At 41.6% G+C, this 26,896-nt stretch overlaps 1 protein-coding gene across 6 annotated transcripts in view; it reads right to left on the bottom strand.

Moving 5' to 3' along the window:
- AFF3 (ALF transcription elongation factor 3) overlaps positions 1 to 26,896 on the bottom strand; it is a 538,469-nt gene that overhangs the window by 175,498 nt on the left and 336,075 nt on the right. For all 6 annotated transcript variants that reach the window (XM_033124714.1, XM_033124718.1, XM_033124715.1 and 3 more), the window contains one exon: positions 474 to 554. In XM_033124714.1, the coding sequence (XP_032980605.1) occupies positions 474 to 554 (81 nt within the window). The remainder of the gene's footprint in view (positions 1 to 473; positions 555 to 26,896) is intronic.

The raw sequence follows: 26,896 nt of genomic DNA, 5'->3' as shown, positions 1-26,896 counted from the left end.
TCCTTAGAACATATGGAAATCTTTTCTTTTAAAGTCTTAGGAAATATTTTAAGCATTATAAAAGATATCCAAGAGGAATTAAATCTTCCATGTCCTCAATTCTAACACATTGATTTTAAGACATATCATTAATTTAATAAAAGCTTTTCAGGATAAAACGAGACATACAATCACAGAGAATGTATAAAATGATTGTGTAAGTTGCATTTCAGCCTCTCAAATGTTTTTAGATAAAATGACAATTATAATATGCATCACATTTTGCAGAAAGTATGGAAGCGTAGGTAAGTAAGACTGAAAGCCTGATTTCCCCTTTGATGAATAAATATATGCTTGCAAATTACTGAAAATCAGATCCATATGTCTCTGGCAGTGACACTGACAGAGGAAAAGAAAATCAGGGAAAACCCAATGTCCAGGAAAAATCTGTGCGTGAGTAAAACTTATTGTTCATGAATGATGCAAGATCTCACCTTATTTGGAAATGAAAATTTGCTTGATTCCACTTTGCTGGGAGCTTGAATAGCAGAAAGTGGTGGAAGCCAGGTCATCTCCTAAAGGGGGGAGAAACCAAACAACATTGTAATACAGACAGTATTAAAGTCAGTAGCATTAAAGCAGCTAGACCAGCCTGCCTTAAGAAGGCATGGAAGGGGTAAGGAATGAACCAGAAATGAATAAGGAATGACAGGGATTTTTTTTTTTATACTTGAAACCCATTTTTATCCTTGGTTTTCCTAATTTTACCAATTCTTGGTTTCATGGCTATCCTCATGCCCCCTTTATACCTTAAAAGATCTACAGTTAATCTTCAATTAAGTTTCTGAGTACAGGGACACTCCGGTACTAAAGTTCTATGGAAGATCCCTACAAAGGGGGCTGCTTCCCTGGGATGTGATCCCACATTTGCAGGGCTGCAGGGTTTCTGAAGGGTTGAATAAAGCACTTTTCACTTTAGAAATAATTATTAGAGAAGCTGTTTATTTTATTAGGATATCTTATTAGTATGAGTTTCCAATAAGACCCACACATCACTTTGGTCTTTATAAAAATGTCATTCATAAAGAAGTGTAAAAACAAATCACAGGTATAAAATAAGGAGAGTGTGTGTTGTGATTTTTATAACAGTATTAAGAACGCAACTTTAGCTTAACCTGTAATAATCTGTCATATGCTTTTTGACATACACTTTCACTCCTGTGAGACAGACAGGCAGGGCTTGTTTTAGTCACTTCCAGCTCCTAGAAGACATGTGCATTCACTAAATGATAGTGCAATTAAATTGAATCGATTTCTGATTACCAGAAAATTGACTTAGAGTTTCCGAGGTTCTGGAATAGGTTCTGAGTCCTATTCCTTGATTTCCTTCCACTTCTAAACCTCAGCAAGCACAGAAGCAGTAGTTGATCCATTTTAAGAAAAGTGAGAAATTCTCTTTAGGTGAAGACAATTTCTTACCCCCTTTGGTTGGGGGTGGTGGTGTTGAAAGGGATTCTGCCAGGCTGTTGACGTGAAAGGCTTTCTTGAGGATGGTCTTGTGCCTTCTTTCCTTGGGTAACTCCCTCTGCCCCTAGCACCCTGATGGTGCAGACCCACCCAGGGAGCAGAGGGAGAGCGATCTTGTTCAAACCCTCCTTACAAGGATTTACTGACCCTCCACCATCTCTTGTCCACCATGACACATGTGCCATAGGGTGATTAAGCTCAATGCATCTGAGGTGTCCCTTCTCCATTCTGCTGGTACCAAGGGTTCCCCAATGGAAAGCAAAGGAAGACCCAGCGACCCTTTACACCCTCTCTCCTCTCACCTTGCTCCTCAAGTACCTGCCCCTCTAACCTGTCTCTATCCCTCTTATCTCTTTTGAGGCGAGTTTGTCCCAGAACAGAGTGGGTGCTCAGCCCATTTCTGAATGAATGCCAGATTGCACAGTATCGCTGCCAAGTCTCTACCTTTCTTTCTGGTCACCTGAACCAGCATCCTAATCATACCTTCAGTATTTTTAACCTGAATTACTTTAATAGCTTCCTGGTTGGTTCTCTTTCTCCTGTTACTATTAAGCCATCTTCCACACTCCTGCCGACTGAATGTTCCTAAGGTACAGGTCCCAACGAAAAGCTCCACTGCTTTAAAATCTTCCTACATCATCACATACGTAACAATGACGATGATACTGACGGCAATGATACCTTCCGTTGTGCTTGACAGTTTCCGAATACACCCCACAAAGGTGGGGTGTAAAAGTTACCTCATTTACACCCCACCTTTAAAGTAATTATCATTACTATCTCCATATTGCAGGTGAGGGAGTCAAAGCTCAAAAAGATGAAGTGATTTGCCCAAGTTCACTCAGTTCATAAATTCTACCACTGACATGCGCACAATGCACACGTATCTCCTTCCTCCCAGCCCAGTGTTTGTTTTCACTTTACTGCATTTGCCCCAAAGACAAATAGTATTCAAGACCTTCTACACCAAGGTCCCAGCTGTCAGCCTTGTACCTTTTTATTAATCTACACACCTACCACGTATAAGAAACACTGCAGTCTCTACTTTTACTTACACTGCACCCTCTGTGTCTGCATGCCCTGCGCTCATCTGCATTTTGGATTCCTACCCATCAGTAGGGCTCTCCGTGAACATTGCCTATGTTTTGGGGCCTTTGTGGATTCTCCTTCTACTTCAATATGATATGATAGTTCCCTTCTTATGCTCCCCCAAAGCACTTGTCTTTTCTCTCTCGCATTGGAACTCTTAGATTGCAGAAAACAATCTGTGTTTAGTTTTGTAAGTATTTACCTCAATGTGCACTCAACCATTTCTCCGTCTTCTGATACCCATCCCCCAATGTAGAATAAAACTCATACTAAGGAATCCTGATAATCTCTTTCAAGAGTATTCACTTTTACTAAACGTAATCCCCAAGTAGGAATCCTAATAATTTCTTTCATGAATACTCAGATTTAGTAAATATAATCCTTTAAAGAAGAACTCGAAATTTCTTCAGTGGGGTAATGTCTACTCACTTGTGTAGACGAAGCACCTTACAGATGAAAATGCTCAAAATTAACTTGTTGAATTGAACTGAATGCCCATATTTTAATGCAAAATTGCTTACTAACATGACTTTAATTCTAGCTAAGTATTTCCATGTGATTTGTCCATCTAATGAATCCTGCTATAGATAGATATGAAGGAGTAATAAAGAGAGTAGGGCTGCTTAAAACATCGAAATCTATTAGGATTTCCAAAAACATAAGATTTATATGAATTAAATATATTTGTTTTTAATAAATAAATGTGCAATCCCTTTTTAAGATCGATTATCCATTATATTAAAATTCTCCATTAGGATTGCATGGGAAAATTAAGGGCAAACAGACTATTTCTATTTCCTCTTCTGTCACTTACTAGCACAGTGAGTTTAGTTAAGTCACATCTTAGTGACTTCAAAACAAAAGCTTGAGAATCAATCAGATCTCAGCTTGTGGTGTCTGAGAAGCAGAGGGAATAGAGATTTGCACTAGCTCATGACTTAATCATGAGCATTAAATGAGATAATAAACACAGAGTATAGCATGGCTCCCATGTTTAATCATTCAATAAAAGACAGCGCTGGTGAGCATCAAGCTGACTTTCAGAATTCTTGTCTCTAAAGGGAGAAAATGGAACTTCTCTTTGAGCTTTAGATGTTGGGAGTCTAGGGATAAAAGAATACATGGGAAAGTGTTTTTATAGAAGAATGACGTACTGTGCAAATGTAATCTATAATTAAGCTAGCAGTTATTAATACAAACTATATATTACTAAAACTGAAAGTCATTTAAAGAGGTTATTACGATTCCTAAGTGTGATTGCTACTTCACACTGGAGAAAATGTCCTTAAGTTTTCCCATGGGAACAGATCGATGACGCAATTAATAGCAGTCGGTGAGATAAGATTTGATAAAAAGGTGTTTAATTTGTACCTTATTCTGGATAGTGATTTAATATGTACGCAAAGGTAAAATTTTTCATAATGGCTAAAATTTCACGTTGCTTACCTCACTTCACAGGGAAAGAATGCTATTTTGTGGCAAGGCCACCAATCCCATGCCTGTGCGTGTGCTGTTCCCACAGCCCATGTCCCGACCTGTCTTTACCATTCCGTCCGTCATCACTGCTTTGCTCCTATGGCCCCCACCTGGCTGTCCTCTAACCACCTCCTGGACCACAGGTAAGACAGGAAGAGAAACACAACGTTTAAAGCCAATTACTCCAAAGTCTAGGTAGCAAGCTACCTTCTGATCTTAAAAGCTCCTCTGTCACTTCTTTGATCTGCTTCCTTCCTTCCTTTTGATTTTCTTGTCACCTAGAAATGAGGCCACATGCCCTCCTCAGTACTGAGAGGTCCTCAGTTTTGAGCTTCGCTTCCTTAGCCAACTGATGGGATTAAGAATCAACATATCTGCCTTCACACAGCCTCACTCTTCCCATCTCCCTCAGCAGATGCCTTGTTACCCAAGGGACATATTTCAGGGTGTCTTCTTATTTCTTAGACAGGCGTAAAATGCCAAGTCTCTTTATAGCAAATGCACTCACTTTTCTCCTAAATGAAAGAACAGATGGTGAAATGATAAAAGCATATAGAATTCCGCATTTCATTAACTGTTCAACTTTTCTTCCATCCCCCAGACACTCGTGTTCAGAGGTCTATGGGGCACGTGTGCAGTTTCCATTTTCATGTCTGCTGTACAGCGAGACTGACCAGGAGTCCCAAGAACCCACAGCTTTGGGCTCATCTGGCACAACCTCTTCCCTCCATGTAGCTGCCCCCTTCCTCTGCTGTCACCTACATCAGCCTGTCTCGGGATAATGGTTGGAGGCCTAGGGCATTGCAGCTCTTTGTAATTTGAGAAGAAACAAAACTGGAATGTTAGCCTGAAGTCGAATCTTGGATTCAAAATGTAGCGTTATGAGGATCTGCAAAGTATGGTTAGTTTGCAAATTGATTGCACTAGAAAAATTTTAAACAATAATATTGTAATTTTCCTATTAAAATCAAGGACCAGAAAAGCCCTTTCCCTGGTCCCCCTCCTTATCTACTGTTTCCCTACGCAATGTCTTGGTCGTGGCCATCGTAGTGTTTTATCTAACATCATCACAATGCTGCACTCCCTGAAATGCTTCCAGTGACCCTGCTTCAAACATTCAAGATGCTCTGTCATCTGGTGCCATCAAGGAATGCTGCAGTGTCACTCCCTGTTCCTTTTTCATGCAGTCCTCCCCCCAGCCAGATGGGTTAACACACCTATTTCCTCTTGCCCTGCCCTAGGTTTTCCTGTCTTGACATTTTTGGCTTTCCATTCATGCTATTCCAACTTCTCCATTCTTTCTCATGCCGGCCTCTTTTGGAAGGTCGCTGACTGGTGTGACCCTCAGCCCGGGCTACACACTCCCCTGTCCATCACGCACGATTTGTGTCACTCGTTTAATATTTACACGCTGCCAGGGGCTGTGTGTTTTCCTTTTCTGTGCTGCCACTAAATGATTCTAAACTTCTTAACCCCTACTAGATTATAACCCCTTTGAGACAAGGGATCATGTCTTATAACGCTCTTGTAAATCCCCAAAGGCCTAGCACAAATGGGTACGACAATAAGAATTCATTTACTCTCGCTGGGTTTTCTTTTTTCACCTGTAAAACGAGGACAACAGTATATCATACTTGCCCTACCAAACACATAGGACAGTTGCCAGGACCGAGAGGGATCAAATTACTCCCTTCTCTTTCAGCAACGTCTCAACAATGGGCGGCCAACTCAGAGGGCTGCTGGAGAGAACTATCTCCCCAGGCCCGGCAAATGACCACAGTTGACGCCAGAGTTCTTTGTGCGTGGAAATGTATTCTTTTCTAAATAAAATGCTGGATTAATTCTGTCACTTGGGAATCAAAATGGAAAGCGTCAGAGTCGATTTTTCTGTGTGGCAGTGGCTGCTCACTATCAGAGCATTATTTTGTTTTCAGTTTCCATATCAGAACCATCATTCAGCTTTTTAGTTCTTTCACACATATTATCCCTGCTATGACACTCTGATCAGATAAGTGCCACCCACAAGAGAACACGGTAATTTTTTATTACACTGCACATCCTTTAAATGCTGGCAGCACACATGGGCACCAATGTGGTAAAAGGGAAAATGCTCCTGCAGGCCTGTACTTGGGAGACAGAGCACCGGCTCTAGAACGGATGAAGTGGGAGAAACACTAGTGGGACTAGCCCACACGTTCTAATCGTCAAGCCATCCTTGACCTTTAACCATGGCCTCCAAGGTCAGACTTGAAGGCTGGGCAGATTTGGGCTCAGAACAAGATCACAGCCAAAATGTTTATGTTTGTGCCTAAACCAACAAAATTCCGAGAACAGTCTCATTCTGCTATTACAGCAGAAGGACCTACGGTTTGAAGAGTAATAGTAGTAATATAGTACCTTCAGGTCCATTGATAGAAACGACAGTCATTATTTTGGTGGAAACACTACTCATGGAAAGCTTTTAGAAAAACAGTAGCTTCTGAAAAAGAAAGTCCGTTCCCATACTAAGATTTTTAAAAATCTATTTTTCATAGTATAACTTAGGCTGCTAAAATTACAAATAAGGAAATAATGAATAAGAACCTGTAATGACACCACTACCAAAAATCATAGTGAAATCTCATTTCTTTAAACCGAAAAGCCAGGAAATCTGATTTGAACCAAAGTCGACCAGAGAACGGGATTGCCAGGCGCTGTGTGTGTATTTTCTGGTCTCGTGCTGGATTGGGGAATCTCAGATTGAGACACCACCTAATCTAAGTCACTGCAATTCCAGGGCCCTTATTGATAATCCCCCGATTCAACGAGGTTAATCCCCAAAGGAGAGAATGGAGCGTGCACCATAATCTTTACTAACGGAGTCGGCTCGCGAAGCAGCTTTCTTTCCGTTTCACAGCCTGAGAAAGACAAGTGTTCACACGCACAGGGAACAGCATGGCCCTATGGGCTTACGGCAGTTAGGCAAGCGCTGGGCACTGGGGAATACGAAAGGAAGCCTTCAAACTGGCTGCAAGGGCACCTCACACCTGTGTATCACACGCGTTCCTTGGTCCATAAGATTTCTGGTTCTCAAAAAGCTGAGGCCCAATGGTGTCTGGCCTTTCACTACTTCTTTCACACTGTAAAGAGTGTTATTCATCGTAAGGAAATCTGTCTTGGGTAGCCCCCTCTCACCTCCCTGATTTCATCGGTCCCTGTAAATTCCGGACTCTCGAGGGAAAGGATAAGAGTACTAACTGAAGTAGATACAACTGCCCCTCTTAAGAAAACTATCTCATGCCGGATCCCTTCATTTTGGACTTTTCTGAATACTTCTTGCTTGAGATGCAGTTCTGTTGTCCTTTGGGGCAGGAAGATGGATGTGACCTGTCTGATTTCTCGTCCCTGTGTCCCTGTTCCATCTATTTACTTGGGACCTTTTGGAACAATAAAAACCATACATTTCTCAAATTCCTTTTTAGATTCACCTGGCTTTCAAGGTTCATTTTATTTCTGTGTTTCAAACACACTCTCATTCCCATTCTTTAATTTGGGGAATTGTTCCCAGTACTGAACACTGTATTAGAACGTTAAAAGTAGTAAGAGTCTACACGGGGTTCTCAGAGTTTAAAGAAGAGGGTTTTGATGTTGAGTGTACAGCTGTGGAAACTTAGTGACCCTTGTTATGCCCAGGTGACAGCTTCACCTCTGAGTTCTTGCTGCAACAAACACACAGACACCTACTCATTTCCTGCACTCTTACAAACCTTGTGACCCTGATAACAAGCACTAATTGGCCTAATTTTAAAAGATGTTTTTAAAAAAAGGAATAAAGCATTTGAGGGGTGCTAAGAAGATTTCCCAAATTGTGAATATGGGGCTGGAACTGATCTCGTCTGAGAATAAATCATATTAAGTCTAGATGGTTAAAAAGTGAGCCAAATTTCTGACCAGCTTGTGAGGAAGGTCATGTTATAAATGAGGCCACTGTCTCCTCATTTCTGATCTGTGTTAACACCTTTTAGTGGTAGAGCGAACATCCAGAAATAATCCCCTTTAGCAGACATACAGATTATACCTAGTCTTGGAACGAGCTTTGGTTTGCAATCACCGAAAGGCTTTTTCATCTGCATCTAAGGGTAAAGATGGTTTATTAGAGCACAGAGGAAGACTGGAGGCCAGAAGAGGAGGAGGGTGATAATGACCTTCCTGGCCACGTTCACCACTTAACACTTCCCCCAGCCCTTTCCACAGAAGACAATGTGGAAATGTACATTTGATAAAACCTGAGTCTCAATTATAGGGAAGCAGAATGGCAGGACAGAAAGGGCTTCGAGCTGGCATCTGAGAAACCTTGTTTAATTTTGGCCCTGCCATGGACCAGTAGAATGACCCTGGGCAACTGTACTTTTCTGGCTATTGGTGTCCTCATCTGTAAATTGGTGTTAATGACCCTATCTGGCAGGATTAACGGTAAATGCACAAAGGACCTAGCGTGGCGTCTGGCACAAAGTGCGTGCTCCACAGAATATAATTATTGCTGTATTACTACCTATGTAATTAGTGTCGGCAGCTTTTGGCGTGGACCTTGTGAAAGGAGGAGATGCATAGAGGAGAAGGCATTTATGAGTTTGTTTTTAATCTACTTCGCTCAGTTAATTATTTAATATTGAACTGGTAAATTATTCATAGTGAAATAGAAGGCATAATGGAAGTCTGCTTATTTACTAAACAATAATTTCCTTTCCTAACTCTCTTTGCCACTAGAGCACCAAGCACACAAAGGGAAGGGGTGCCATCTCAGTGGCTGGTATTTCTCTTGCCTGGGATACTTACCAGTAAACAGGATGCATCCTCTTTCCAAAAGCTAATTTGAGGTCCTAAAAAGTTTACAAGCTTCGCCTTTATGCCTATGGACAGCCCCAGGGACAACAGCTAGGGCAGGTGAGCTGGTAGCCTGGCCTGAGAGCTCTTCTCAGGTGACTTGAAGGAGGTGATGGGGACATGTGAATACACAGGAGGAAAGCTACTGTGCTGTGGTAACAGGACTTAGCGTCTGGGCAGGACGCAGAGAAAGGCAGGCCAGGCTGGACGAGAATAGACCCTGAAAGCCACTGGGGCTGACAGACAAGTCCCTGGTATGGCGGCACTTCCGGTCAGCAGAGGGACGGCAACTCTCAGCGGCTGTGTTGCTGCGGGCACTGTCCTGCTGAAGACATGTGTCGTCCTCCCTCTCAAGCCCTTTCCCAGATAAGTTCTGGCCGAAAACACAGACTTGCGTCTACTAGCTTTGCCCAAATGTTTCTTCTCAGTGTGAGAGGCGATTTATAAATCACTGATGGCACTGTCCTAGTCCAGCAGGGATGGCTCCTGATCTTAAGGATGAATATGAAAGGCAGGATGACTTTATAGGAGACAGGAAATGCCTACTAACGTACTCCAGATATGGACAGCCAAGCCCAGAGGCTGGAGGAAAGCTGTTAGGCTTGGAGACACCACAGTTTTTTTTTTTTTAAACCATGAGGTTAAAATATCCTTGAAAAGTAGAAGAAGATTAAAATACTTTTCCCTCAAAAGTTCATAGGTCTGCAAGAAAAGAGAAGTTACGGCCCAAATAACAACAGGATGACCACTGCTTTTATTAGAAGAAAAGGCATTAAAAAGGACTGAGTTACTATAGCCTGATAAAGAGCTCAACCCTTGGGAAAAGATATTCTGTGAGAATAAATAAATAAAGATAAAAGAGGAAGGCACCAAATTAATGATGTCTAAAAAAGATAAGATCCTGAACTCAGCTGCCAAATGTGTCTGTAAGAGGGGAAAGGAGGAAAAGACCTTTAGGAAATTAGGAAGCAAAGAAGATCTTCCAGAAGTCTCCATGGGGAGAACGGGAGAAGGAAGGGTCAGAATACACAAGGGCAAATGGACCATCTACAAATTTCAGACAGATGTCTCCATTCTGGGATCCTCTCCCATAGCACAGACGTAGCTCTCGGTCTTGAGAAGGCATCTGATATCATGCGGCACAGTTGATGACTTATAAAGCCAATCATTTTGGTTTCTGCTAGAACCTTCCATTGAACACATGTCTGAGCAGCCATTAGGTGCCAGGTGGCTTCAACACAGAATATAGCCTGCTCTCTGGAAGCATCAGAGACAGGCAACAAACAACAAACAGACAACTGTAAACACAACGGGTCCATATTCCTCACGGTTGCTGCATTTTTTTTTTCGTCTCTTTTTGGTGTGTGTGTGTGTAATGGAGCTGCTCCGGCCACCAACACCCATCCTGGCCTTAATGGGCGATGGTGAGGAACCATATTCCTCATGGCTGGTGCACTGGTCTGTTGAGTCTAATTAGTGTTTTGGCAGAAAAGAAGCATGAGAGGGGTGTGGTTGCTGTATCAGATATCTGAGGAGCTGCCTTGTGGAACAAACGTGATGCGTGGCTTACGGAGACAAGAAGCACATATAGAGTCGACATGTTCAAGGTACAGGGAAGAGTTTGTTTTTTTATAAACTTTCTAACAGTTCCAGTCACTACATATTCCGTAGGTGCTTTGTGCTAAGCACTGTTTTAGGAGATGGGGACACAGCTGTAAATAAGGTCCCTGTTCGCATGGAGGCTACATCTGACAAAAACGAGATAGACAGTAAGCATGTACGTAATATTATGGAACATATAACGCAATGCAGTATAACTAGGCACAATGTATTACGATACAACACAATAACTACTAAAACTACCCAACAGTGAACTGGCCGTCTCTTAAAATGGTGAGCTGCTCACCTTGGAAGCATTTGGAATCGTAAGTAGCGTGAGAGGTCTCTGGGAACCCCAAGTCTGGAGCACCTGCTTCCTCTGACTTTGGTGGGGCCCCATGAGGGGCTCGGGACAACCCCGTCCTCTCTGTTTGTCTCTCATTGCTGACTCAATGACGTTCTTAACTACACATGTGATCTCTGGTAGCCTGGGGACACAGGATTTCATTTTACTTTTTAATTAAATTGAGACAGTATCTTCACTGCCCCTTTCTGCTTACATAAATAATATATGCTTCTTGTTAAAAGGTTAAACATTGCAAAAATACAAAACTCAGAGAAGAGAAAGTCATCCATGACCCTAACACCTACAGTGAACAGGTTGAAGCACTGGGTACTTATCCAATTTCTATATACTAACATAGGGATTAGACATATATTTTTAATGAGGTCATGATATTTGGTGATTGAATAGTTTTCATTTCTTCTTTTCCAGCAAAACACACAAATGTATCTTCTTTCTAAAGGCTACATAGATCATCCCACTGACTTGAAGTAATATAATTTATTTCATCAAGGAATGAAGACCTGAGAAGTTGTTTGTTAATCACTATAAACCATGCTTTGGCAAAAATCCTTGTCCCTGATCTTTTCTTGGTTCTGTAGTTCTTCCATAGGATTAATCTGTGGCATTGAATTTCTAAATCAAATGGCATGAATATTGTAAATTTTAATACATTGTCAAATTGTTTTCTAAAAACGGTTTATCAATTTACATCTCCACGGGTATATCAGAGTCCCTCTTTCTACACACTAAGACTCTACTTAATAATCTTATTTGAAGTAGCTTCTGGACCAAGATGGTGATACAGGAGGCTCCTGAATCTCCCTTTTCCCACTCACTGAATATATACCTACAAGTAGAGCAATTTCCTCTGAGAGAAATTCAGAAACTAGATGAGTGGCTCCTACACAATGAACAACAGAGAAAATGCCAACATCAAAACAGGTAGGAAAGGTTGAGACAAACTCTTGCCATAAACCCCACTCCAAGCCCAGCAAGGTATAATTGGGAAGAAACCCTGTAACTCCCAGCTTCTCTCTGAGTAGTGAACCATTTGGACTACACATCTAGTGCCCCACAGAGCTATAGCAAAGAAAGAAGCAGTTGATAAGGGGTGCAGAAGAACTCCTGTGGCTATATCCCCGGCTTAGTGCAGAGAGAGCAGGCAAAAATACCCATTTCCCAGTTTCTCCCTTAAATGGGTTTGACTGTGTACTTTCCCAGCTGCTGCCAGAGGGTCTTTCTGATTAGCCTACATATAGGTGATGACTACAATCCTCCCCTTTGGGACAATCACAGGTGTTAGCATGCTCTCAACCACTGGGAGCCACTAAGAACAAACATTACAGCTTGGACAATCACAAAAGTGAAAGGTAACCAGGAGCTCAGACTGGGCTGATGGATGAGATTCATCTCCTTTTTGAGGCCAGACTGTCAAGACTGGGAGAGGTGGCTGTTTTACCTAATGCATAGAAACCAAAAGAATGTCTCAGAAAAATGAAGAAACAAGGGTATATGTTCCAAACAAAAGAACCAGATAAAGTTTCAGAAATCGATCTTAATGAAAAATAGATAAATGATTTACTCAATACACACTCATAAAAATGCTCCCCAAAATTAGGAGGTTATGTAAGCCTCATGGTAACCACAAAGCTAAAACCTATAGTAGATATACAAAAGATAAAGAAATCAAAACATATCATTACAGAAAATCACCAAATCACAAAGGAAGAGAGAAAGAGGGGAAGAAAGGAAAAAGGAATTATAATATAGCTAGAAAACAATGGGCAAAATCACAATAGTAAATCCATACCTATCAAGAATTACTTTAAATATAAATGAACTAAATTCTCAACTTAAAAGACACAGAATCACATAGGATTAAAAAAAAAAAGACCCAATTATATGCTGCCTACAAGAGATTCACTTCAGCTTTGACATAAGTAGAATGAAAGTGAAGAGATGGAAAAAGATATTCCATGTAAATGGAAACCAGAAGAAAGCAGGGGTAGCTATACCTATGTCAGATAAAACAAATATTAACCAAAAATAGTAACAAGATAAAAAGATCATCATATAATGGAGTCAATTCATCAAGAAAATATAACAAATATAAATATTTATGTACCCAGCATCAGAGCTCCTAATTATAGGTAGACATAATCGACAAACCTATAGCTAGATTAAGAAAAAAGAGAGGAGACTCAAATAAATATCATTGTTGAAAAAGGAAGCACTGAACTGATGCCACAGAAATACAAAGGATTATAAAAGACTACTATGAACAACAAATATACATCAACAAATTGGATAACCTAAAAGATAGATGAATTCCTAAAAATATACATACCTCCCCTCCAAGACTGAATCATGAATAAAAAGAAAATATGAACAGACCAATTATTAGTAAGGAGCTTGAATCTGTAATTAAAAACCTCCCAACAAAGAACAGTCAAGGACAAGATGGCTTCACTGGTGAATTCTACTAATTGTCAAAGAAGAATTAATATCAATCCTTCTCAAACTGTTCCAAAACATTGAGTAAGAAGGCACACTTCCATACTGGTTTTACAAGGCCAGCTTTACACTGAAAGTCAGACAAGGACGCTACAAGAAAACAAAAACAAAAACAAAACAAAACAAAAACTACAGACCAATACCTCTGATGAACATAGATGCAAAAATCTTCAACAAAATATTAGCCAACTGAATCCAACAGCACATTAAAAGGACCATATACCTTAATCAAGTGGAATTTATTCCAGGGATGCAAGGATGGTTCAACATAAATCAATAATTGTGTTATACCACATTAACAAAATGAAGGATGAAACCCTATTATCATTTCAATAGATGCAGGAAAAAAACATTTTACAAAAGTCAACATCCCCTCATGATAAAAACTCTCAACAAATTGGGTATACAAAGAACTTACCTCAATGCAATAAAAGGCCATGTATAACAAACCCACAGCTAATGTCATACTTAATGGTGAAAAGCTGAAAGCTTTTCCTCTAAGATCAGGAACACGACAAAGATGCCCAGTCTCACCACCCTTATTCAACATAGTATTGGAAGTCCTAGTCACAGCAATTAGGCAAGGAAAGGAAATAAAGCATCTAAATCAGAAACGATAATGTAACACTCTATTTGCAGATGACATGATATTATACATAGAGAACTCTAAAGATTCCACCAAAAATCTGTTAGAACTAATCAATCATCTATTGTTAAATGTTGTTGAACGCAAGGACGTTAGGGTGACTGCAGTTACGGGACGGTCATTAGCTCTGGTGCCAGATGAATCTCCCTGAACACCTTGTCTGTTATGTCACCTGCTTCCCTCAGTCTACTCGATCTGAGAGGGTCCCTGGTCATACATTAGACTAGGTCCAAGTTCTGGGCCTTGTTTCAGGCCCTGCCTGACTTGATGTGTCCAGCATGTTCCTCCCAGGAGTCTCCATTCAGGCCAGCTGGGTTACCCCTGCCGCTCACAGGAAGGGGGCTCTATGCATCCCATCTGCAAGCTTTGCTCAGGTGTTTGCCCATCTGCCTTCCCTTCCCTGCCATATCCTACCCTTCCATCACATCTTAACTCAGACCCATAATGTTCAGGAAACATCTGCTCATGTTCTCCTTTTCCTAACCTTTCCTTTCTCGGAACGTCTGCAGCACTAATAGTTTACAGCACTCAGCCAACTCCCGACTGAGACCATGGTTACACCATCTGAGGGCAGAGACCCCTCTTTTGTTAACTACCCCATCACGTGTCTAGTGTGGTGCAGGGCCCATGGCAGGTACATGTTAAAGAATTATATGATGAATGAGTAGTTACTGAACGTATGAAGCATGATGGGTAATGGGGCTGACTGTTCAACTACCCTGCTGTAGCATACATTCACGTAAGTTTTTTTGTCTCTGTCAGGCACGTGAGTCTTTTAGTCCAACAGTGTTGTGACAGCTCAAAATGTTCCCGAAATTCCTCTCTGGGAATTGTTGTACATCAGTCCTTTGGATTCCTGGGTGCAGTGGGGATGAGGTGAGGTAGGGCATCTCAGCACTAAGAGTGGATATGAATTTAGAGAGAAAACTCACTCGGAGTCAGACCTCAATAAAGTGGCTGCTCGAGCGAAGGACAACTGCTTTTGGATCAGAACCCAAGGACGGATACTTGTTCTTCACTGTTCACCCTCCTGGTCTCCAGAAGGAGTTCTAGCAGGAATGTTTGAGAGATGACATCATGAGAACGACTAACTCCTCAAGATGCCTTTCCGAAGGACAATGCGTGATCCCTCCGAATGTGTTAAAAAATACCCCAAATATGAATATTTCTTTTGAAAAATGAAACTAGCAACTAAGCACACAGTAAGAACTAATTCGACACCCGCTGACCTAATCGTACTTGCAGTTGTGGTAGAACACTAGTTTGGTTCTGTGCATATATGAACTTTAAAATGAATGTGATGCTTTCTAAATACCAAGCTTCTAGAGTAGAACAATAAGAAAATGCCACAGTAGGAGACATATGGAAATGCATGAGTACTTCTCAGGAGGAAGGGAAAAGTGGGGAACTTTTAAATTACAATTCTCAGAGGGGTTTCAAATAACACTGGGACAAAAAGGAACACACTAGATGTTTCTGCAATTTCTTACAATTGTGCCTTTTTGGTTCCCAACAAAGAATCAGCAGTAGAGTCAGGATTATTTTGGGCAAATTTCAAGAAATTAAAACAAAGGTTAAGAAAAAAAAAAAAAAGGAAGAGAGGTCAGTCTGTTTACCTCGTACAGACAGATGGTTGTATTTATGTAGTTAGAGGAGTAACACAGAAAGATTTCCAAAGTTCCATGAGGCACATTTGCCAAGAAAATGCTTCAGGTTGGCAGAAGGTAGAAACCCTGTATTGGGTAAATATTTAGCAACAGTGACGAATTCTTAACACTAATATCTCATTTGCAGTGGAATATACTTTATAGTCTGAAATCTCTTTCCTCATTCTGTTTTATAAGTGATGATAAAAATCAAAACATAGTCACCTGTCAAGGATGAATCCTGCACTTGTGAAACTGTATGTCAAACAAACCAGCGTCTGAATTATAAGGGCGAGGGCACTGGCGTGAGAAAGCGTGCTCTTGCCACATTCCTGCAGTGTCTCCAGGCTCTCAGACCAAGGGCTGTTGGTACAATTGCGACAAACTGCTAAAATCATCTTTTATTATTCCTGTCTGCACAACTAGCTCTGTCTGGGGCTCAATGTAGACTCCAGTCAAACTTTAAGAGGGCTCAGCTCTAAGGCATCTGAGAGCAGCCCTGCCGAAGGTAGAAGCCAGACCACTGTGAGAGCCATGACGACAGGCCTACAGAAGACAATGGAGAGCTGGCTTGCGCATGGTGCTGGGTGAGCATGTCAGGGACATTGAAAATTGGAATCATGGACTCTGCTGGAGGGGGCTTACAGTGCAGTTGCGGAGACAGGCGTCTACAAATACATGTGTGCAGAAGCAAAACAGTTTCTCGGGCATGTGTGGCAAACTCCAAAGGCAGGGATGGGCAGTGATGCCCGGAACTGGGTGAGCAGCAGTATTCACTGTGAGCTGGCATGCTCGAGGCTGCCTGGAGGGCTGCCTGGAGGAGGTGGAGGGTGCGCAAGCCAGTACCAGAAGTGAGATTCGGGTAATCCCAGGTACAGGCTGGCAGAGTATCTGAGCAGGGCTGAAGGATGAGTGGAAGTCAGCTGAGCTCGAGTGGAGGGCTGAGGAGAGCAGTGAGCATGGCCTACAAAGGGTTTTGAATGCCAGCTTGCACCATGGAGGGAGTGGGGTGGCAGCTGGAGGTCAGTGAGTGTTTGAACATAGAGGGTCACATGTGTCAGGAGCTGTGTCAGGCAGAGCGACTTGGCAGCGACCTGCCAGACAGTTTGGACAGGGTACAGCGGGAAAAGGAAGACAAGTTTCTGGGAAGTAAAGCTTTTTAAAAGGTTGAGAAATATAATTACAATAGGCTAAGCATGAGGAGGTGGCAGGCTCCAGAAAAATCAGATGCTTTCACCTCAGAGTGAGGAATTGCTTTCAGAGGACAGAGAGTGTGGGGCCAACTTCTGATCTCAGAACTGGTTTCTTCGAAGGCAGTTTTGAGAGCACACTGTGCTCTGGGCTCAGAAGACGACTGTGATGGAGCAACCAGCCCCCAGGAACTGCCAGGGTGGGATGAGCTCCCCCTTTTCTCTCTTAGGTTCTCTTTCTCTTTACTGCAGATAGGAATGGACCTGGTCAGTTTGCTCTTGAGCTTTCAAACAAATACAAAATGCACACCAATTTGCCTGATCTATTCGATGGCATTTACAGGCTTACGGTCTTTGCCTGGCCGCCCAGAAGAAACTTGAAATTTAGAATCTGGAGCCCTGACGAACATGCATTAGTTAGTAAGCATCCCCAATGGCATGTAATTTAGGGCAACATTATGTATTTTGGATCATAGGGGCTACAGGAGTGTAGAAACATTCAGAGTCAATGACCAAACAACGTAAAAAGCACAAAGAGAGCCTGAATATGAGCAGGGCAGCCTTGACTGAAAGACCCTTGCCCTCCCCATAATGAAGATAATGCTTTCAAACAGAGGAACTGATGAGCTTTGAGGAAGAGGAAAATGTCCAAATTGACGTGAAGAGCAGACAGAATAATGGAACGGCCAGCGTAATCATGGAGTCCCCTTTAGCTGGAAGTTTCACATCTAAAATTACAATTCAAGTGTGAGCCTGGCACGTTCAGCTCCCAGGCTACTGCTAACCAGGCGTGAATATCAAAGCCACCAAGTGCAAAGCCACCACGTCCTGAACGTCACTATGCCAAGAGCCACAGTGAGCACTTCCTCTATCATCTCATGCAATCCTCGGAATAACTGTGAGGGAAGCACTACTGGCCCATTTTAAAGAAGAGGGAACTGAGTATTAGAGAGGTTCAAGTGGTTGCCCAAGGTCACACAGCCAGGAGGTGAAGGAATGATACCTCCATCCGCATCTGAGCCACCGGGTCTCTATGCCCACCTCCAATGGGGATGGGACTGCCTGGGTTCCATCCAGGGACACCGGTTGTTGAAACTGCTCCCACTGCACTTGATGGACACCTCCTGCCACTGACCAAGCCCTGGACGCAGCTGCCGAGCAGGGCAGTTGGGGGAGGTTCTCTAAGGTTCCACAGTGAACGCTCCCAGAGGGGACATCTGCTTTCAGGCAGTACAATTATATAAGCACAGCTAGTGGCAGAGACGAGGTACTCGAAGACAGAGACTGTTGGTAAGGGGGTGTGCTGGGCACGAACTCACCTTTAGGCCAGAGCAAGAGGCCTACGATTTTCTGAATAAACAGCCTGGCTTTCTAGTAAGTTGTAGCTGAGGTGCTTCTGTTTTTAAAGTAACATTTATTGAGAGCCTCCGGCATGTGGGCTCTGTGCTCCATCCTGCACAGGTCTTGGGAAAGTGCCACCAGGAGCCCCCAGCTCTCTCTGCACAGAGGAAGCCTTCCATGCCTCCAAAAGCTCTGACTTGGTCCTCCCTGGCTCCTGGCCAACGCCCGGTGTCCTCCCTGAGGGCTGTCCACCAGCGGACCGCAGACAGTGGCTGGTGCAGCCCCGAGGGCAGGCTGCTCAGAGCAGTGAGCCCCTGGGTCGTGGGTGCCTGCACATTGGCCATGCTGGGTCCCGGCCAGTGTTCTCCCAGTTGCCCTCAAGGAGGGGAGACGCTGCACTGGACACCCAGGCCTTCGCTTCACCATGGTTGGGTCAGATATTCCCGATGCCCAGCATTATGAGCGTCTCTCCCAGATTTAAGTACCGGGTTCCTCATTCCTAACTCTCTTAAATTATGTTAGGTAAGGATTGCTAGCTCAAGACCTTCAGCATCTGGCAGGTTTTCTACTCTGTTCCTTTCCTTTCTGCAGCCATGAGAACGCCCCGAGGAACAGGTCTCTGCCAGGCACCTCCCTGCAGCCCCACTTCCAGGCACACAGACATGTCAGCCAGCGGCACCAGCGCCCCTGGCTGCACAGAGGAGATGCTCTGCCCTCTGTGTCCTGCAGGGCCTGGCCCTCAGAGCACTGCAAAGCAGGCCCAGGGTTACTTTACAAAAACAAAAACAGAAAACCTGAGAAAGGTCATTCCCACACTGCCAGTTCAAATGGGCAGCCTGCATGTCCATATGGCCGGGCTCCTGCAGGTCCGACTGTGTAATAAAGACAGGTTTCGGGGATTTGTTCCAGGCCTGACAGCCCGAGCCAGGCTGACGACTGCGCCTGCGCGGAGGGCACTGCCTCTGCGTGGCTCACACTTCCCTGGGGTCCTCCTCCTCGGCTCTCACCTCCTACAGGTCCGCGGCAGTTCCCCGCACCTTACACAGTACCCAGCAGAGTGACGCCAGGCAAATATTTGTTCAATGAATGAATGTATCATTGATCCAAGAAAGGGATGAAGCAGGGGTGTCTCAGACAGGCAATCACTGGGATGGAAGGTGAAGGACACAGAGGGGATTAACGCAGTTGTGAAAGGTGACAGAAGTATTCGTGAACATATATTACAACACGATTCCTCCAATTCTCAACAACAGTGGCTGGGATAGGACTGGCAGCCTGTCTCTCTCCGACCCCTACCTCCATCTTCTCTTTTACACGAATATCAGTGCCATCCATATGGACACCCATCTGTCTATCTCTGTGCCTATCTATGGATCTATGTATCCAGCTATCAAGAGTGTTTTGGGAGGACATCTCTGAGTGTACTATATATGTGTGTGTGACACACACACACACACACACACACACACACGCACACACAAAGAAGCTTAGAAAGGCCATCTTCATTTAAGCAGATCCTCTTCAAATATTCCAGTACACGGATACCTTTCTGAAGTCAGAATTTTGTGGACTTGCAGTTTTTAAAATTTGTTGACAAAGAAATGATTAAACAATTATATTAAAATAAATATTTAAATGAACACACTACATTTAATAATCAGAAAAAATAATGACATTTAAAAAAGCATCGTCCCTCCTTAGGGGTCATCTTGAATTCAGTGATGAGAAAAAGAGGCCCTGAGAAAAATTTTCATTGGACTCTCACTGACGAAATGGTAAAACGAATTACTCTACTGGGGGCTAACTTTGGATGTCCAGCAGTGTTGTTAAGAATCTTAAGTTGTTTTCAATTCTAATTGCTATAGAAAAGCACGTTGATTCATGACTCCCAGAAACTAAAATTGAGACAGGCTTTGGGGAAAGCAAAAGATGACTAGGAGCCTCTACAACTAAGCTGATCACATATGGTTAGGCACTTACCACAGAACTTCATTTCTTACGTGAAAGCTTTTTGTTATTTTTTTCTCTAAATTGTCTACCTTCCCAGTTCAAAGAAAGTAAATAGTAGGAAAGAAAAAAGGTTGGGGGTTTGTGTGTAAGAGTGTGTATGTGTTTAGCAGAGGCCCACCCTGGAGAACTTGGCCACTTCCCAATAAAGCATACACTACAGTGGTATTTTTCTGGCATCTCAGAGCCTGAAATCCCTATTGTGTTGTTTTTACTAGGAACTACAAAATAATTTTTAAAATACTGAGATAAAATTCACATAATATCAAATTCACTATTTTAACCATTTTAAAATGCACAATCCAGTGGGTTTTCGTTACTTATAATATTGTACAACCATCATCCATTTCTAATTCTAGACCCTGTCCATCATTCCAAAAAGAAATCTTGAACCTTCCAATTCTACTCTCCCTTCTCCCCTGGCAACCACTATCTATTTTCTGTCTTTATGGATTTGCCTGTTCTGGACATTTCATATCAATGGAATCATACAATTTGTGGCCTTGTATGTCTAGCTTCTTTCACTTAGCATAATGTTTTCAAGGTTCATCCATGTTGTAGCAGATACGAGGTCTGTCAATTAAGTTCGTGAACTTTTCCTAGAAAAAGTGCTACATACCTCATCGCTGAATATCACTATGGTCACCTTCACAGTACTCCCCTTGGGAAGCTATGCACCGATGCCAGCACCTAGTCTACCCTTCAAAGCAATTTTGGAACTCTTTTTCTGGAATGGCCATCAGAGCTGTCGTCAGATTACCCTTCATGCCCTGAATGGCATCAAGATGTCTTCCTTTCAATATTTCCTTTATCTTCTGGTAAAGAAAGAAGTCATTGGGGGCCAGATTAGGTGAGTAGGGAGGGTGTTCCAATACAGGTATTTGATTATTGTCTAAAAATTCCCTCCCAGACAGTGCCGTGTGAACTGGTGCATTGTCGTGATGCAAGAGCCATGAATTGTTGGCGAAAAGTTCAGGTCGTCTAACTTTTTCATGCAGCCTTTTTAGCACTTCCAAATAGTAAACTTGGTTAACTGTTTGTCCAGTTGGTACAAATTCACAATGAATAACCCCTGTGATATCAAAATAGGTTAGCAACATTGTTGCAACAAATTGTCGAACTTAATTTTCTGACCCTGTATAAGCATTTCATTCCTATTTATGGCCAAATACTACTTAATTGTACCATAATATGTTTATCAACTTACCAATTGATAAACATTTGGGTTGCTTCAATTTTTTGACTATTATGGATAACACTGCTATGAACAAGTGTTTGTGTAGACATAGGTTTTTAATTCTCTTGGGTATATACCTGGGAGTGGAACGGCTGGGTCATATGGTAACTGTGTTTAACTTTTTGAGGAACTGTCAACTGTTTTCCATAGTCCCTGCACCATTTTATATTCCTATTAGCAATGTACGAGGGTTCCAATTTCTATACATCGTCAACACTTGTTTTGTTTAATTTTGTGTGAAGTGGTATGTCATTATAGTTTTGATCTGTATTTTCCTAATGACTAATGACAAGTATCTTTTCATGTGCTAATTGGCTATTTATGTATCTTCTCTGGAGAAATGTCTATTCAAACTGTTTCCTCTTTTTTAGTCAACTTGTTTTTTGTTTATTGTTGAGTTGTAAGAGCTCTTTATATATAAGAGTTCTTTATATATAAAAGTTCTTTATATATAATACATAGATCCTTGTCAGATACATGATTTGCAAATGTTTTCTTCCCTTCTGTGGGTTGTCTCTTTATTAGTAGTGTTTTTTGAAGCACTGAAGGTTTAAATTTTGATAAGGTCTTATGTAGCTATTTTTCCTTGCTTTGTTTCTGCTTGTCATCTCATATTTAAGAAACAATCACCTAATCCAATGTTACAAAGGTTTATACCTGTTTTCTTCTAAGATTTTTTATAGTTTTGGCTCTAAAATGTAGGTCTTTAATCCATTTTGAATTAATTTTTGTGTATGGTGTGAGGTAAGGGTCTGGCTTCATTCTTTTACATGTGGATATCCAGCTGTCCTAGCACCATTTGTTGAAAAGACTGTTCTTTTCCTATTGAATGGACTTGGTATCCTTGACAAAGATCAAGTGACCATAAAAGCAAAGGTTTAATTTGGACTCTCAATTCTATTCCGTTGATCTATATGTCTACTCTTATACAAGTACCATATTGTCTGATTACTGTTGCTTTGCAGTTAATTTTAAAACTAGGAAGTGTGAGTGCGTTAACTTGGTTCTTCTTTTCAAGATTTTTTTTTCAGCTTTGGTGGTCTCTTGCATTTTCATATGAATTTTAAGATTAGCATGTCCATTTTTGCAACAAGGACAGTTAAAATTTTGATAGGGATTGCACTAAATCTGTAGATCAATTTGGGGAGTACTGACATGTTAAGATTAACTCTTCTAATCCATGAACACAGGATGCCTTTACATTTATTTAGGTCTTAAATTTGCTTCAAAACTGTTTTGTAGTTTTCAGTGTACAAGTATAGCACTTCCTTGGTTAACTTTATTCCTAAGTATTTTACTCTTTTGATGCTATTGTAAATGAAAATTTTTTCTTATTTATATTATCAGATTGTTCATTATTAGTGTATAGAAATACTTATTTCTGCATATTGATCTTGTATCCAACAACTTTGCTAATTCCTTTATTAGTTACAACAGTTTTATGTGTGTCTGTGGTGGGGGACGTTCTATAGGGCTTCCTATATAGAAGATAATGTTATCCTTGAATAAAGATAGTTGCATTTCTTTGTTTCCAATCTGGGTGCCTTTTCTTTTTGTTTTCTTGCCTAAGTGTCCTACATAGTACTTCCAGCACATGTTGAATGGAAGCAGTGAGGGTACACATCTTTGTCTAATTCCTTATTTTAGGAAGAAAGCTTTCAGTCTCACCATTAAATATAATGTTAGCTTTGGGTTTTCCACAGATATCCTTTAACAGGTTGAGGACATTTACCTATATTCCTTGTTTGTGTTTTTATCATGAAAGGGCGTTTGATTTTTGTAAAACCCTTTTTTATACTTATTGAGATGATGATACCATTTTTGTTATTTATTCTATAGTGATGGTGTATTATATTACTTGATTTTCATATGTTGAACCAACTTTTAATTTTGGGGATAAATCCCTAAAAAGTAATTCTTAAAACAGAAGAAAGATGATCAATATGCTTGCAGTATCACATACCAGTGTGGTAACTCACATTTTTCATGGAAATTTCACAAACAAAAAATCCCTGGGAAAATGACCCCAGTGTTATTATTGTTAAATCTTCATTTTACAAGTGAAGAAACTGAAGCTCAGAAACTCGCCCAAAGATACAACATTGGCAAATGTAAAGCTGGGTCCAGGATTCATATATTCTCATTTCCAGTCTACATACTCGGTCCCACACACATGAAAAGTCTCTTAATTACACTGAAAAGATAGCCACAGCATCATTATTATGAAACACATCTCATTTAAAACCAGAATCCCAACATTGGAAACACCACTGCAGTTTTTCATGGCCATTTGTTCATAATCCCTTTCTGTGGGTTATTTCTACTACTCCCGAAACAGCAGAAGTCATCTCCCATCTCCAAACACTACTCTCCCTCGACCTCACAGCACGCTTGAGCAACTGTCCCATTTTTCTGCTCCATTTAATAACACTACTCCTTGGGCTACCTATACTCTGTGTCTCGACCTCCTCTCCCCAGTCTCCCGATTGCCATCACACTGAGATGACACTGCTTCGGCTTCCCGGGGCCGATACTCCGTCTCCATCTTACTGGACCTCTCAGCACTCTTTGTTTCAATGGCTAATTCTCTCCTTCGTGACTCACTCTGCACCCAGCCACTGAATCACTTTCTCTTAGTTCTTCTTCCTCAGCAGCTACTCCTTCCCAGTTTCCTTTGTGAGAGAATTGTGCAACCCAGGGCTCAGCCCCACGGCCACTTCTCTTTTCCCAATAGACTTATGTTCTTTCGAGGTGATCGCCTCCCAGTCGAATTTACTTAGCTAACCTGTATTTTCCCTTGTTTTCCAAACTTGTGTATCTAACTGCTTCCTATTTACCTCCACTTTGATAGCTGCATAGCACCCCAAATTTAATACATATGAAACTGGGCTCCTGATTTCCACCAGGGAACTTCTTTTTTCATAGGCTTCACAACCTTAGTAGATTGCAACTTCATTCTTCCAGTTGCTCAGATCAAAACCTTGGTGTCACCTTGACTCTTCTTTCTCTCACACTGAATATTCGGTCTACTAGCAAATCCTGTCCGCTCAACCTTTACAATGTACCCTGCTCCAATCACTTCTAACCTCCATTGCTACCACGCTGGTACAAGCCACTGTCATTTCGCATTTCACTTTCATTAAGGTCTCTTGCTTCCACCCCTGACAAGTCTCTTCTCCATACATCAGCAAGAGTGATCTTTTAGGTGAATATGATAAGCACTACACTACGGAAATAGATCAGGGTGATCTTTTAAAAACACAAAACTGATCAAAGCACTCACTCCTCTGCTGAAAAGCTTCCAATGGCGCCCTATCTGGTGGAGAATAAACCGTCAGGTCCTTACAATGGCCTTTAAGGTCCTATATGATCTGGCCTCTGGTTCCCTCTGTGATTCAATTCCCATTATTCGCCTTTTACTTTACTCTAGTTACAATGGCCTCCTTGCTGTTTCTCCAAGCAAGCTCCTGCCTCAGGACCTTTGTACTTGCTGTTCCCATAGCCTGTCCAGTTTATTCCATGATAGTAACACCGCTTGCCCCCTCATTTGTCACTTCAACAGAGAGGCCATCCAGCCTGCCCTGTCTTAACTAACACTCGCCCAGTCTTCCTCTGTCCTCTCACCTGCTTTATTCTCCTTAGCACTGTGACCACCTGACATTTATGTATTTGTTGTTTGTTTGTTTCTTGTCTCCCTCCACTAATGTGTAAACTTAAGAAGAACAGAGAACTCGCCCCATTTAGTTCACTGCTCTATCACAGAGCAGGATGAGTGGATAATGGTCTCCAGACCAAAGTGGCCTGTCACCTGTCCTTGTAAATAAAGTTTTATTGGGACAAGGCTCTATCTCTATCCATTCACTACAGTTGTTTGTGGCTGCTTTTGTGCCACAAACTCACTGCAGAGTTGCAACAGAGGCTGTACGACCTACGAAGCCTAAAATGTTTACCACTTGGCCCTGACAGAAAAAGTTTGCTGATTCCTTTTTGGAGACCTACAAGTCCATGCTGGCATAGGGTAAAGGTGCTGAACACACTTGTTCAATGAATGAATGAATGAAAAGGAAAAAGAAAGAAACAAAGAAGTGGGGTTAAGAAATATCACCTCAAACAGACACTTTCATTTGTTGTTATACTCGATTAACCAAGTATAGCAAAGTATAAATAGTGATTTGAACATAATAAAATCCAAATATATATAAAAGATATTTTATAATTCTATTTTTTTTTTTGTAAATTGAGACTACAATGTATTTTCTTTGATGTGATACGAGAGAAATGCTCAGATGAATACTGTTAGCCTATGTGACATAAAAGTTCAAATAGATCTGTGTTATCTGAAAGACTTCAGTCCAAATAAACAAATGCACACACACCAAAAACGACTCCTTCTGAAGCCTGAAAAGAAAGGTGTTTTTTTTTTTCTTTTTCTTCTTTAAATTATTCTGGTCAGTGTTTTGATTTTCCATTTCCCCTTGGGTATGAAGACAGGCTTTTGGATTTAGGGTCCTTGCATTGTAATAATTGTAAACAGAGTACACTTGAAAGGCTTAATCTAGAGGTCACCAAAAGCTTTGTAGCCCAAACATCTGTAAATACTAGAGAACTTTACAAAATAAAGTAACAGGATTCCAGGTTTATGATGCTGTTTTTTTTAAAAGGTACCAGTTCTGCCAACATGAGAAAGAGAAATGAAGGAACAGAAGCCAAAAAGGAAAAGGTCAGTGTTAGAACTTTAAAAGTCCCCACAAAACACTTAGGGGACATGCTGCTGGAGCTGTGACCTCTGCTGTTTCTGTAGTATGAGGGGCCTACACTCACCCTGCAAACATTTGTCATGGTAATCCACTAGAAAGTGGCCCTGAAACTTTCAACCTTGACCCCCAATACTGGTTTCTAACAGATCTGGATCAAGAAGCATCTACTCAGTTCCTTCTGTGCTTTAGTTTTAGTGTAACATCAAACTGGTTGTTTCATTTGTGGATGAATACTCCCAGCCCAGCTCTCTAACTCTCTAACTCTCTCTCTCTCTCTCTCTCTCTCTCCCCCTCCCTCCCTCCTCTCCCTCTCTCCCTCTCTCTCTCTCACATTCCCTCTCTCTCATGGCGAATTCTGAGACAAGACTTCTGAAGGTGAAATTAGTGTTCCAAAGCCCCATTAACAAGACTCAAAATATTTTAAACTAATGATATTTCGATATCCAGAAGCAAAAAAGAAACAAATGCTTATTTTGGACTGCAAGTGTATAGAGGATATGTTTGCTTAAGTGTGAATATTTTCCAGACGATCATTTTCAATATCCAAAAAGTCTGTTTTGCCTTGCTCTTTTAGACAAGTCCTGGAGTTCAGAGAGGTGAATGGGTACAAAGCCAGTGGTGGTTCAAAACCTGAGCCCAGGCGGACACCTTGTCTCTTGGTGTCTCTTCTGCAGAAGAC

The sequence above is a fragment of the Rhinolophus ferrumequinum genome, chromosome 13 (genome assembly GCF_004115265.2).
Source record: "Rhinolophus ferrumequinum isolate MPI-CBG mRhiFer1 chromosome 13, mRhiFer1_v1.p, whole genome shotgun sequence".
NCBI lineage: Eukaryota > Metazoa > Chordata > Mammalia > Chiroptera > Rhinolophidae > Rhinolophus > Rhinolophus ferrumequinum.
The sequence above is the reverse complement of the archived record's forward strand: the minus strand, read 5'-3'. Positions and strand labels throughout refer to the sequence as shown.